The 15,255-nt window shown below is 42.9% G+C and overlaps 1 protein-coding gene across 1 annotated transcript; it reads left to right on the top strand.

Annotated features, from left to right (window-relative positions):
* Positions 1-4,275: 4,275 nt before the first annotated feature.
* Positions 4,276-14,974, top strand: LOC121297080 (guanine nucleotide-binding protein subunit beta-like protein 1). The gene is made up of 6 exons (XM_041223088.1): positions 4,276-4,391; positions 4,609-4,734; positions 5,094-5,130; positions 8,396-8,488; positions 11,600-11,815; positions 14,421-14,974. The coding sequence occupies exons 1-6, from the start codon at positions 4,276-4,278 to the stop codon at positions 14,685-14,687; spliced, it is 855 nt and encodes a 284-aa protein (XP_041079022.1). The 3' UTR covers positions 14,688-14,974.
* The last annotated feature ends 281 nt before the right edge of the window (positions 14,975-15,255 follow it).

Raw genomic sequence — 15,255 nt, 5'->3', positions numbered from 1 at the left:
TAGTTTGCTAGATTCTACCAGTAGTGTAAATGAGTATGATATCCCAAAACTGATGCTCTGTCAGGCTGACGCTATTCAGAGAGAATGCCGAGTTGCTCCAGAGATGCCCAGCAGACATGCGGAGATTGAGGTTATATGGTAATCCATATAGTGTCGGGTTTGAAGAATGGAACTGTGTGGGTTGGAGTTCCTACCTGCTGAGGTGTGGTTCTTGATTCCAGAAGGCTGTGGGTTTACATACCCGCTCGTGTTGTTTGTAACAGGGCTGCAGTTCTGGGTAGTGCACAGTGCGTGGCAACGTCAATGAAGAACCATGCTAATCGCCTCAGATCAAATGCTTTTGGAGAACGCTGATGTAGCCTAAGGGAGATTAGGGGTATCCCATTGAAAGTTGGTGCCGATAGTTCACACGATAGCGGTCTCTTTTTTTTTTATGAATGGTCATTTGGACAGCATTAGTGGATTGGCTTGGTGCTTGATGGTTGGTGGCTGTCTGTCCATCACGTGATACCAGGTCCCGGTGGTGGAATGCAGACAGCCGATTCCTAATCTTTGAAGCCTGTATTAAAATTACTAGTCAGGCTTTTCCAAAAAAAATCTGGGCACTGATAGTGGTTTCGATTGAACTGAAGGTTGCTGGGCCGATACGTGCTGAAAGCTACCTGGCTCTGGAACCCGCTCTGACTTAATGACTTGAAGGGGAAACGAGCTCTCTCTCATAATTAGGCCTAATTACCAACGAGGTGTTGACAGATTGGCTAAGAAGAGACAAACTGCCTTTATCCAGAGACTCCGAGTCAGATTACTGCTGCCGTCTTATCTGCTACTCGCATAGTAGAAGCCTCAATCTTCGTTAAGTCTTCAAAGTGGGAAAGGGATATCACCGGTGGATGGGATTTGGGATGAGACAAAAATGTCCTCATGAGAAAAAAAAAACAAAAAAACTTTGACTCGCTCCAGTTAAATTATCCACCTTTCCACAAAAGTTGAAATTCCGAAGCTTTTCGTTCATATCTGTGCTTGCTTGGTGTATTAAATCTGAGTGTGGCGGTAGTGTCGTCGTTCTTGGCTCTGAATATTATAAAAGGATGTTGTTGTGCTTTATTGGGTTCTTGTTCTCAATGTCTTTTACACATGTATTATCACTGACGATTTTAGTCATGATTTCCAGTTTCCCAGGCATGGATCCACTGGTCATTCCGAAAGCTCTGGTTTTACAATCTCTTATTGTACTTAGGGGTTGGATTGAATACAGCAAAGCCTCTTACAAACACTGAGCATGTACAAATTGTACCTAAAAACCTAGAAGAGAGTGACTTTGGGTACTATTACAACCCCGATTTTTCAGGGTACCTAAATTTACGTGATCTTGGATCTTGACTGTAAGTCTTGACTAACGTAAATAAAACAGAATGAAAGTTCTGGTTCCGATTAGCTAAATGTTGTAATTGTGCTGTACTTTGGTATGTAAACAAGTTGGCCCAGGAGAATAGGAGATATGCAATGCTGATCCATATGCTTTACACAGGCATTAAGCCTCTTTTTCAACTTCCTGGAAGGATTTCCAAGGCATTGTGCGTGTTTCTGAAATAGTTTGTAATTGCATTTTAATAGATCATTAAAATTCAGTAGGAAACATAAACATCAGAGGCATCTCTGAGAAGTCGGAACTAGTACAACCTGGCCCTTCTGTTCTCTTGTCAATTTTTAAAATAAGCAAATAACAACAAACTAATTAAGAGTGTGACTAATTAAGCTGTAAAACCTGGAATGGCTTAAACTGCAATGCAATCAGAGTCTTATTTCTATCTCTGTGGTGATAACTATGCATCTCTTGCAGCATGAGGCACAGAACCTAATGTTCAACCCTTTGTTTGTCTGCAGGCAACACAGGGTGAAATCCCTGTGCTGGTCCCTGGATTGCTTGCTTTGAGTCTTGTTGTCTTAGATTGGACTGGGTAGGGCTGAAGAGGAATGCATTTCAGGTACAATGTTTTGAGAGCAAACTTGCTGCTTTAAACATTCATGTCATCAGTCTTAAAGCCAGACTGTGTTTTAGTATTAAGGGCTGGTTAATCCCCCTCTCTCAGGCCTGTTCTTCCTGTCCAGGGCAGGAATGCAGAGATTGTAATTTTTTTTTTTTTTTTTTGACAACAGGTTTTAAAGTGATCTCTCTTAGTTGGTTCTTCTTGTGTCCTCTACTCCAGATCTTGGCAGAGGAATGAAAGTGATCACTGTTAGTTGGTTCTTCTTGTTTCCTCTGCTCCAGATCTGGGCAGAGGAATGAAAGTGATCACTGTTAGTTGGTTCTTCTTGTGTCCTCTGCTCCAGATCTTGGCAGAGGAATGAAAGTGATCACTGTTAGTTGGTTCTTCTTGTGTCCTCTGCTCCAGATCTTGGCAGAGGAAAGCGATTTGTGCTGAAACAATGGGCATCGGGAACCTTTTTCTCTAAAGACCTTTTGATTTCTTTACATGACAGTCCTGAGCATGTTAAGTCCTTAAAACTGCACATGCGTCTCGTTACAGGACCTATAAGCATGTAAATGTCAGGATCAGCGACAGGGCAGCACCCTCACTGACAAAAAAAAAAAACAACTGTAATCTGATTGATGTGGCCAGTTGCTTGCACTGTCGCCCACTTTATAGAGCTGTATAATCAAACCAATATCTTAATTCAGTGTAGCAGCGATAGCCTTTCATTATAAATCGCAGCGATGATCGGAAATCTTGTTGTAGACTCAAGTAATGTGTGTCAGGTCTGTGTTTCTCCTCTAATGGGAATATAATTCTTGTAGAGCATGTAGAAGCTCTGCTGTATCTGCGTTGTGGAACAGTGCTTTGCAATCTACTGGTTTCAAAGGGGATTGGAAATTTGCTTTTTCTTAGATGTGTTGTATGCTCCAAATCAAGGTAAAATTAGAAAAAAAAGCACTCCATATTTCCCCTCCACCCAGCCACAGCCCTGGTGCATTGAAATGATGACGTGGACTGCAGCCCTGGATACTGCTGCATTTGTATTCATGGTCACTCTGTAATTGGGATCCCTCTCACTATAAGATAGCACTGATAAGAATGGCTGTCCTTATTGTAAGGCAGTCACTGAGGGCAGTGGTGGAGCCTTTGTTTAATTAGGAAGGCTGGACAGAGAGTTGTTTTCGGATGACAGATTTACATGGACAATTAAACTAGTAACCTGTTGAAATGAGCTTTAGAAATACAAACTGATCTAGTTTCATTGCAGGCTCCGTATCATGATGAGAAAAACCACAAAAACAATAAATGAGCCCCCCCCCCCCCCCCCCCCCCCCCCCCAGTACCTTTTAAAAATGAACGTGCTGCGCAATGAACTGTTTCACTATGTTTGCAAAATAGAGTTTCAGAGTTCTCTGTCGTTTGAACTCAGTGCAGTCTGTGTTAGTGATCAGGACAACTGCAGATCTTAATATAAAACGTGTAAGCAGCTCTTTAAAGACCCTGTTTGTCCAAGCTATGAATTAAAGAGGCAAGAAATCACCTTCAGGGGTGAAGCGGGATTAGTATAAAGTTAAAGAGCTCTGTTAGTTTCATGAAACTAGACCCCATGGTGTAATTATTTGAAGCAGAATGCCCAGTCTTTTAAGGTAGTTTGGAGCAGGTTGTGTGCACGGTTCCTTTCTAACCCTGTACTGACACTTGGGCGTGACAGTGCTGTTTTGCAGTGGGCACAGTTCTCATATAATGCCTTCGAGCAAGCAAATAAACTTGGGTATTATCTGCTGATGCAGCGACCGCTTTTGAGAATGTTTCATTCATTAAGTTGTCTTGGGTAATGATTTATAATGTATTGGATAATGATCCTGTCACAAGAATCACACCAGCGCCTCATCAATTGAAGTTTGTTTCCCCCTGCGGCTTTGTTTATGTTTATAGTGAAAGTGCAACATAGCTAATTCAATATTTTGTTTTCAGTCCCAGTCTAATAATTCTTATTTGTTTACACATGGCTTGTCAGTTTGATAAAGGAGTACTGACCAAGCGCAGTCAATTTCCTGAACTCTTATTGGAGACAGAGATACTGATAGTTCAAGTGCAGTGCTGGGTGGGATTGCTTCCTGTGAGGTAGGTCACATTGCAACCAGACCATTGGACTAAAACTGAGCTACGGCACAGGAAGTGATTTTATACCAGGAAGCAGCAGCACTTTTGACTTCAACAGCGTTGTCTTTCAGAAGTGTGCAATTTCCAAAGATGGAATCCACGAGTCATCTAAAGAGTGTTTCTCTTTCAGGCAGCGATGGCGTTGCCCCCTCCTGATCCTCTGTTTGTTCTCCGCGGGACCGGCGCGCCGGTGAACACGCTGTGTTTCTGCTGTCGGAACCAGGAGCTGGACAAGCCCCTCCTCTTCTCCGGGTGAGTCGGGGTCTTGGCAGCAGAGCCACACTCACCAATTCAAATCCACAGCAGGTATTATACTGTTTGACTTCTATGGTCCAATATATGACTTTCTTGGAAAGTTCAGCCAGCGCAGTTATTGGGGTCCCTGTGCTGTTGGACTCAGCAGTGGCGGTAGTAAATAAATGACAGAACAGTCGTTCCCTGCAGTTATTAAAATGTTGTGTTTCACCAGCTCTGCCAATGGAGCAATTCATGTTTGGAATCTGAGGACAAGGAGGACAGAGAGTGTGCTGGAAGGACATGGAGGGGCGTCAGTCTTGTGGGTCCAGACTCTCAACAGCAGAGATGCCCTGATCAGGTTAGTACTGTAGATTACTGGCATGACCAGCAGGGTGGCACCATTGTCTTGTAATTAGAACTATTCACTGCTTATTGCACTTGAACAACAATTAAACATTTTCACACTTCCAACCACTTTATCACAAATATTCCATACTGTGTCGTACTGGCTGCCTGCATCCTATAGAATTGGTGAGTTTGGATGCATATACTAAATTAAAGACATTCTTTGTCCTGCATTCTATGTAACAGTTCAACAGCGTACTGTAACAGGAGTCTGTATGAAGGGTTAAGATAAAGGCTGAAGGTAGCAGAATGAATAAGGAAAGAGTTAGTATCTGTTGCAGGCTCGTGTGTTTTGTCTGTGTTGTTTGAAAGCCAGGGTCGTGACTTGCGAGTGTCCATGTGGGACCTGGCGATTAGCCCCCCCCCTCCACCAGACTTAAACACAAAACATACCCACCATGAGAGAGAGGAAAGACAAAGCTAGAGATTACCCCCCCCCCCCACCAGACTTAAACACAAAACATACCCACCATGAGAGAGAGGAAAGACAAAGCTAGAGATTACCCCCCACCTCCACCAGACTTAAACACGAAACATACCCACCGTGAGAGAGAGGAAAGACAAAGCTAGAGATTACCCCCCCCACCAGACTTAAACACAAAACATACCCACCATGAGAGAGAGGAAAGACAAAGCTAGAGATTACCCCCCACCTCCACCAGACTTAAACACGAAACATACCCACCATGAGAGAGAGGAAAGACAAAGCTAGAGATTACCCCCCACCTCCACCAGACTTAAACACAAAACATACCCACCATGAGAGAGAGGAAAGACAAAGCTAGAGATTACCCCCTCCACCAGACTTAAACATGAAACATACCCACCATGAGAGAGAGGGAAGACAAAGCTAGAGATTACCCCCCACCTCCACCAGACTTAAACACGAAACATACCCACCATGAGAGAGAGGGAAGACAAAGCTAGAGATTACCCCCTCCACCAGACTTAAACATGAAACATACCCACCATGAGAGAGAGGGAAGACAAAGCTAGAGATTACCCCCTCCACCAGACTTAAACACAAAACATACCCACCATGAGAGAGAGGGAAGACAAAGCTAGAGATTACCCCCTCCACCAGACTTAAACACGAAACATACCCACCATGAGAGAGAGGGAAGACAAAGCTAGAGATTACCCCCCCCCCCCCCACCAGACTTAAACACAAAGCCTGCCCGCCACCACCAGCAGCAGCAGCGTCGGTGCTGACAATCGGAACGCTTGTTTTTTGCACTGACAAGCATCACTAAAGGGAAGCTCACACATGTTTCAGTTGCACTCAAAACAAAAAAAAATAAGTTGATTCTTTTTTCTGTGCTTTTCTTACTGAAGACTTTTTAAAGCTGTTGCAGGATTCACTGATTTTGGTTTGCCTGTCTTACCACATGGTGACCCGCACACATAATTTAGTTTCATTACTTTGGTTAAGTTTTTTCACAATATAAAGTTATCTTCAGATGCTTACAGTACTTGCCCTTGCAGAAGCTTGTATTCTTGACATGCAAGGTCATGATTTTGAAGTCATACATGTAGGATGTTTCTGTAAATGATTGACTGCTCCTTTCCGGGAATCATTTTCGCCTAAGGCAGAGGTGGCAGCATTCATTTCCTCCTCTCACACAGAGTACAGATTTAATGTTGACTAAGTGCAGATTGTAGACAGAAAATCCCTTAAATGTGAGAGTGTTTATTAATTGAGTGGGTGTTTTATTTCTGGGCAGTTTGAGCCACACAAGAACTGTTTTAACCCAAGGCAACGCACAAATTAATACCGCCTTTGTTTGGCGACTGGAAGTAAACACAGGCTGCAGATTTGTATTGCAGATAAAAATATGAGTTCTAGTTTTAAAAATATGTATCTGGAGTCGCAATTAAAGGAGGCTGTTGTTTTATGGAAACAGCTTTGTAGTTAATGTGTTGCCATCATAAATCTGTCATTCCTTGTCCTTTTACTGTACGTGTGTTCTGTCGGGTTTTTGGTTTCTTTTTCGCTGCGATCGTTATTTTTATTTCATTTGAAATTGGTCTGGTGATAACTAAATTGCATCTGAGCAGTGTATTTGTGTTAGTAAGCCTGTGCTTGGCACCGTAAACTGAAGCGACATGTGAGATTATAAGCAACAGAAGAACCCTAATAGCAGAATAGCAGTGTATTAGTGATTGTGCTGTTCACATTGCTCTTCTACCTGTCTAGTATGCTGTGTATTAATACAGTGCAAAGCAAACAGCTTTTTGACACACAATAAGTAAATAGTTGTGGTTTCAGGAAAAAAAGGCTAATTACTATTGCTATCAAAATACAACAATTAAAAGCAATTACATTTTATTACCATTGCGATGGGTGAGCCAGTCTGTCTGCCTGACTGGCTGGCTGGCTGGCTGGCAGTGCCCTAGTCTTGTTGTGTAATATTAAATTGCAAGCAGGTTAGTTTAACCCTTTCCTTGCTCGAGAGACTGGATTGCTGCTAGTTAATGCAATCACATGTAGCAGTGTGTAGCCAATTTAATAACACCATCGTAGTGCTAGAAATTATTGTCTTTGAAATATTCCATATTACACCAACAACATCAAGATAGATCCTCCCAATGATCTTAACAATACAAAACAACATGTTAAAACTAATAATAATAATAATAATAATAATAATAATAATAATAATAATCATTTTATATAGTACCTTTCATAGTGGATCACCATCACAAAGCGCTTTACAGAGGTTGGCTGTGAACAGTGCATTATATGCAGAGTCACTTACAGTAGGACATTGATTTAACATCTCATCTAGAGGAATGGCTATTGCATTGCGTTGTGTCAGTGCGATTGCTCATCATAAACCAGTGACAGCTGAATTGCTTTTCTGGTGGCTGTAAGAAACACACTAAACACATAGCCTTTGGAAATGGGTGTTTAGAAGTAAACAATGTTGCTGCTGTAAAGCCGGGTGTAGATGAGACTCCCATTGCACAGCATTTCAATTCCAGGTCTTGCTGTCAGCTTCAATAGCCACACTTAACAAACCGTGTAGACGTGACTGATTGCAGCTCACAGTAAAGGATGGAGCTGTGTAATGTGAGCCTGGTTTCTAGCCAGGCAGGAAGCTGTGACCTGTGCAGCGTAATAAAGAGATTACTTTAACCTGCTCGGCCGCTATAGGCTAACTATAAGCTGTTCTAATGAAGCTCATCAGCTTGCTTTGTGCACCTTTGAAATGTTGACACCTGTCGGAATGGCTGTCCGTGTTTGTACCCCTGTTAAGCGAACACAAATTGACTTCTTTTTACAGACTTGGGATGTGCTTACACCATTAATAGTGATAAACAAATAAGCTTAATTGCTGCTTTGTTTGCGAGAAATCAGTTTGTTGTAATTGAGTGGTTTAGCTGCTTGTAATAAATGAACAGCATTATTTTCTTTTTCAGTGAAGGCATTTTCTAGCAGGACAGATGGCAAAAGAAAGATTACAAGACAGGATGCTAGCAACAAGTGGCAGAGTACAAGGCAGGGAGAGGGGGCTGTCCTTAGGAAGGGATTTGAATGATAGCTGAACAACCAGTCAGATATCTTAGTCTTTAAGTGTTACTTATCTTTTGGTTTTTTCTCTCCCTTGCAGGTTCGAGTTTTGGATCTTCCCAGTAAGACACTGGTCTGCACTTTGAAGCCAGATGCTAAGATAGGCATGCCTATGTGTCTTAAACTATGGCAGGTAAAAAAATACCTTCAAAAGTTGAACTCTTTATAATTCATGGGCTGAAATGTCTTTATCTGTTTTTACTTTGCGCCTGTCAAGTTGCTGTAATTAGGCAGGTTAAAATGAATTTCAAAGTGATGCACCAGCATGAGGTTCCAAGAACTGACTGGTGTTTTACACACAGTTCCAAAACATTTCCACCACATGAAGGCTGTAATTAATGCTTCACAGATAGAGGAGGCAGGTGTGACTGGCAGAAAGGCAGGCCCTATTGTCTCTGGTTAGTCTGGTGGCAGCATAATCAAAACAGAACGAGACACTGTGGTGGCGTCAATGATTTATATTGCATGTGGAAGTGGTATTGTTGCTGTTATGAAAGAGACGTACAGTACAAGTTTGCATGAGCTGGCAATTAAACTAGAGAGGATCAGTAGATGCTGGTCCTGTTTTACAATTGAAACACAGTATTGTAAACTTACACAACTTATCATTGCTAAAATCACATCACCTGTGTTGGTTTTAATTGCGTGCGCCACTGTATACTGAAGTCTGCTGGCGTGCACAGGAGGGCCAGAGTCCATGGAGGGTGACAGAGTGGCTCAGTTTCCTTCAGTGTTCTTGACCTCTCTGTAAGACTGTCTATAGTTGATGCTAAAAGTGATGGCAGTGATGCCCACAGTTAACTAGGACAGGACGACCATGGCACCTGCCGGATCTCAGTGTCCCCCTGTCTCTTTTGCTGACACATGCTGGAACTGGCAATGCATATTAAATACAGCATCTAGCCTTGCCATCTCAGAAGAATGTCCTTCTGATGGCAGATACCGTAACTGGGAAGGGAAGGGTTAAGTGGTGGTGGGGAGGGGGCAACAGAGTGTTTCCTCCTTTCAGTTTGTTTTAGTCTTTGAACCTGAAAGCTCCGTCATCACTGTGGCAGCAGCACGCAAAGCAGATTTATTAGCAGCTTTAAAGAGGTAGCCAATAGTCTTTAGAAAAGATTAAAATACCATCTTAAGCAACACTTTGTAGGACTAAGCTTCCTTTTCCCAAAGCCTCTGAAGTTAAAGTGTGGAGGCCGCTCCATTGTAAGCGCTCTGCTAATCATTGCTGCTTTCTTTTTATCTGCTAATGTTACATGACGACGGACCCCAGCATTTTGAAACTGCATCCATATGTTGGTGGAAGACGTTGACTTGAAGCAAATGATGTATGATGTGCCAGGCTTTAAGCAGGATTGTGCCTCTGCATTGAAGAACATGTTTCTAAACAGAGGTCAATTGCTTGCAGCTCATCATGCACCAATATCGTCATCAAAGTCTTTATGATTGGATCCTTATGCGCTGTCAAACTTTCAAATTAGTCTTGCATTATATGAAAAAGTCAATTTTGGTGAACGTGTAATATAGCTGTACAGGAGGAGAAGAGGTTGGGTAAGTTGTATATACTGTAGACCAGGGGGGGTGGCCAAAGCTGGACCTCTTCCACTCCCGGTCTTTGTTCCAACCCCAGTCAGAATTGTTTAATTGAACAATTAAACCTCCATCGAGACCCTGAAGTATTTAATGATCTCATTTTACCTGTTAAACCTGGAGGGGAATGACCCTCCTGGACCGTGATTGGACACCCCTGCTGTAGAATAAGCATATCTTTTTAAAACGTGAACCTCCTGTGCAGAATCCCTGGAAGCTACGTGCAGTACAGTTTGCACAGTAGCATGTGGACTGGTGAGCTCTGCGTGCACAGATATGGGTTCTGTGTTCTGAGAGGCTGGGGCTCACTCACGAGCTTGTTTTCACACAGTGGAGCTGCCTCTGACTATTGCTGTGGCCACCGTCCTGTCCGTTAGTCTAGCCAGTGGTGTAAGTGATGAATCTTTCCTGAAGTGTGACAGGTAATCCAGTAGAGGGAATACGGAGGATATAATAAATTAGGTGTCTGCCCAGGGTGCCTTGCCCTGTGCTCTGTGACATCATCAATCAAAATCTCTTGTGCTTGGTTACAGCCGGTAACGCTTACTGCGATGTGGGAGGCTGCATTACTGATTTAACTTGCTTTTTTACTTTTTAATTTTTGTTACGTGAGATGCCTGCTGTATAAACCAGTCAGGGGCTGAATTTCTACATGCGCCTGGTATGTTACTATTACATTTAAAAATGCAAGAATAATACCCTAACGTTGTATCAGTTCCAGATTCTTAGTGCTTGTCCAGAGGATATAGAGCGTTGCCGTGCCTAACTTGAATAGCATTCTCCAGATTGCTCAGCAGGAACACTGAGTGAAGCTTAATTAAAGCTACAGTGTAAAACTGCTAACCAGTCACATTTATTGTGAGATAAATGCCCCCCCCCCCCCCCCCCCGGTCGTCTTCTCATAGCTGCATGCATCACTGTAAACCCCTTTGACTATAAATTATAATTCTTTCCTAGCCATGCAATACAATCTCTGTTCCAAAACTGCCAGCTACACTGCTATTATGAAATCGTCAGTCTGTTGCATTTATATTTATTATCCAATAATTTGATTCATGAGCAGATTATATTGCTGTAGGTGTAAAAATATGTCAAACCTGTATTATTATTATTAGCGCGATTATTATTACATCTGAAACATGCAGTGCAAATCCCTACAGCGAGCTGTGACTTGTGTCAAGTGATTGGCTCCTGCTTCTGTGGAGCCAATGCTGTAGGTATGCAGTACAGCTAGAAGAAACGTGTACAATTCACTTACAAACCTACTCCACTAGAAATCTTTGTCAATGACATTAGTGTTCATTTTTAACCAGGTTGTGTCTTTCAACAGCAGTATGCATTTCTATTGTTGCTGCCTTTGCACCAGATTTACTAGTTACAGTAGCAAAACAAAAAAGGTTACAGTATTAGGAAACTGAGTTTAATAGTGTCAGACATACGAATCTACCTTCTCCAAAGACATCAGTGCAGAGTGTGTGTGACAATGTTACAAATGAGGAGCAAAGTGACGGGTCCAGTAATCTGCTGCAAGCGCGACATGATGATTTATAGTACTGAAACTGCATAGCAAGTTTGCTGTTGGTCCGATAAGCATACCCCTGCTGTCCATGCTGCTTGCTATAAACATCTTTCCCTTTCCGCATTGTTCTCCTGGCAGCCGGACTCGGGATCCAGCCCCTTGCTGTGGGCAGGCTATGAGGATGGATCGGTCTCCCTCTGGAACCTGTCAGAACGAAGTCTGCTGAGCCACCTCACTTGCCACGCTGAGCCCGTCATGAGCCTTGACTTTGACGCTGGGAAGTTAAGAGGTGTCTCGGGCTCCTCGGAGAAGGCCCTCAACTCCTGGACGCTTGACGGACAGCAGAGCCTCAAGGTCAGGAAGGGTGACCCTCCTAAATGCCACTTCACCGGCTGTGCGCCGATGCCCTGATATGCTGAGAAAATATTTAGTTATGAAGTGGAGTTTTTGCAGAGCCCGAGCTAATTAATCACATGCTGGTTACAGTGCAGGGAGCCCTTGGTATGCTGGTCTGTGCTGTCACTCTCGTCAGCTCCTGAGCTCTTAACATCTTGCATGTTCTGTGTTGTTCCAAGGCGGCGTCCCTATTAAACTGGGGTTTAACTTTTTATTTTTTTTAAAGATCGCGGTAATAATATTACTGGACCGCTTGGTAAAATCAATATTGGTATATATTTTTTGTGGATTTAGCAGTTTTAGTGAAATGTTGCGAACCCAAAGTAAACATTTACCTGAAGAAACCTGTCCTACAAAACCTTGTGCTGGAGCAGATTTTGGCCCGACGAGAAGTTTGGTATTACACACTTATGAAGTTTGTTAATTTGTGTGTTTCTGAGTGAAATCTGACTTTGCCCTTGGCTGGGCTGGTTAAACTGACAATCGGTATGTGAAAGCAGTTCAAACTAAACTAAAAGGACTTGTGCACATTAATCTGTTATGCTAACCAAAATGGAATTCTTTCAGTGGTTTGATGTTTAACAGGCATGCAAGCTGTTAAGTAGGTAGAAAACAGGCCGATTTTCAGCTTAGTCACTGGGATATTAGCAGCCAACTTTAACATTTAGTTATCAACTGATGGGTTCAGCGGCTGAAAAAATAAGCCTTGCATGAGCAACGCCTTCAATTCATTGCACATGTTTTCTCAAATCCATTATGAAACTGGAACGCAAGAAATGGCGTGTGTCGACTAAGTAAGACTTCTGTGTGTTGCACTCGGAATTGACAAGCCGATCAGAACTAGTAGTTTTGTTTTGTAGTTGAAGTCAGGCGTAGGTGCCTGAAGCAGTGTTTGGAAGATGATGACAGCGTTCACAGCTGCAAAGCCACATTTTTAGCCACCTTTTAAAAATGTAAAGTATCTGAAGATATGAGTGTAGTATGTACTTCGGTATCACCATTAGCCAACGACGTTAAATCAGTGAATGGTTAAAAAGAAAAAACAGGAAAACAGGATAGTTCTCCCAGACTAGCGTACAATTCCCTGAGCATCTCTGTGCAATCCATGCACCCCCCCTCCCACACACACAATTTTAACACTCAGGTTTATGTATTGAAAGGTTGTCACTCTTCTCGCCTTTGACATGCATCAGAGAATGGAATTTCCTGAGATTCACTTGCCAGCGATCATTATCTTTTTTTTTCCCCTTTGATTCTGACCGCACAGGTGTGTAAAGGTGCAAGTCTTTCACTGCTGGAGATGCAAGTAAAGATCTGTTTCAGTGCACCTGTGCAAGGTGGCATTAGGAGAGATGGGTCTTCAGCTGTTTATTCACGTTTCGTACAGTTCTGTTTAATTCACCAGTATTTTAAAAGCCTGCTAATTCTGTGATGTCCTGTGACATTCGCTATATAGCTTTTCTTGTGTTTGTCCAGCGTTGCCACAGTGCTTGCCACCTAATTTGGAAGTTTCTTGAAAATCCCTTGAAGAGAAGAGCCAGCAGGTAATTGTTTAGTTTGGAAGTTTCGGTAGCGGAACACTTTCTTGTCACTTTGCCTTGGCTAATATAAGCAGAGAACAGCTTAATCCCACACCTTCCCCACCCCCCTCAACAAACAAACTGACAAACCAACAAACAAATCAAAACCCCGCCCCCTTCACAACATAGAAGCTGGAGATAGAAAAGAACACCCCCCCCCACCCCCCCAAGGAGAAGTGAATTAGGCAGAGCAGTAGGTGCCTGTTAGCACAGGGGGCTATGGGTGCTGTGTGCAGCTGTGAGCTACACCGTGAAGAACACGGCTTCACATTAAAATGGAGGGGAAAGCGTTAATGGAGCACCAGTGTTTACTGAAGGTTTCAAGTGGTTCTCAGACTCCTCACAGCACAGTTGCCCTCGTTCAGAGTTTCACTGCGGCGGCAGAGCTGTTTCTAAGGTTAGCCACTGACAGTTACTTTCTAAACACTGGCTAACATTTTTCACTTATCGCGCAGCGTTGACCCACTAATAAAATAAATACATGTGCCCCCACACACACACACACACACACACACACACACACACACACACACACATCGGAGGAGCAGTAAAACATTAGAATATTCTGTTATTCGGGGCTGTAATTTAAACCAGATGCTCTTTCTGAGCTGCATTCCAGGTAATTGAGGTAATAATACAGTCCTACATGGTCGTTTATTAATCTTTTGTTGTTTGGTTTACTTTTCCCTCTCTGTCTCTCTTCGAAGCTTGCTGCATGCTTTCGGTGGTGTTTGAGGATTAAGATGACTGTACTGTTTGCAGGTTGTGTGTTGAGCGGGGTGGTAAAGAATGTTGCAGTCTGTGCAGATTCTGTGTCATGTAAGATGTATCCTGTTGCGTGTGTACCAAGCAGAAGATTCAGACAATGCGTGTTGTGTGTTTTCTGTATTGACGATTTAGACCATACGATTTCTGTGTTTTCTGTATGGCAGGTTATGCAGGCAAGGGTATTAATGCATCACTTGGTGTTTGTGGGTCCACAGCTGCAGGATTCAGTAGAGCTGGTGAATCCGGGGATTTCACACCTCTGTATCCAAGAGGACAGAAGGATCCTGGCGACAGCAGGTTGGGATCACCGCATCCGTTTGTTTGGGTGGAAGAAACTGAAGCCCCTGGCCGTGCTGCAGTACCATACAGACATTGTGCAGTGTGTCGCGTTTTCAGATCACGACTTGCCCAGCAAGAGACTCATGGCTGCAGGATCCAAAGACCAGCGCATAAGCTTTTGGTCTGTATATAACCAGATTTGAAAGGATATTTCTACATGTAAAGAAGAGTCTTCAAGGTGCATGTTGTGAAATCCATGGAGCTCCCATGCCTTATTAAATATCCTGTTACCATCACTAGAGGTATGATAAAGCACTGCAGGATGGGATAATGTGCTGGTTAACTCTTTCAGGGAGAGAAACTGGACATTTGGTACATGGGCTGACATAATGATTGCCACTTCTTCTTTTATTATTATTAATATTGTGTAATACGACAGGGAAGGGGTTAAGTTTTCCCTGCCAAAAGACATGTAAGAATGCACATTTGGCTGTTTAATTGTTTGTTAATGGTTTCATTGTTTTATTATTAGTTATCCCCTGCACCTAGTGTTAATTGTAAATTAGAGCCAGGTGCAGGGTATTTAAAGAAAGCAGCCAGTGTGCTCGAGGCTGTAGTGTGAAGAGCCCGGTTGTGAGTGTGTGCAACCGTCAGAAAGGTAGTGTGTGTGAACCTTGGTGTGTGTTTTGTTTAACTGGTAAACAGCCTATCTGTCCGGTAGTAGGTGGGTAATCGTTTTTGTGTAGTTATTGTTTGATTAGAGCTAGCTGT

This window comes from Polyodon spathula, chromosome 22, assembly GCF_017654505.1.
Source record: "Polyodon spathula isolate WHYD16114869_AA chromosome 22, ASM1765450v1, whole genome shotgun sequence".
Taxonomy (NCBI): Eukaryota; Metazoa; Chordata; class Actinopteri; order Acipenseriformes; family Polyodontidae; genus Polyodon; species Polyodon spathula.
This window is presented reverse-complemented; position numbering and strand designations above follow the sequence as displayed.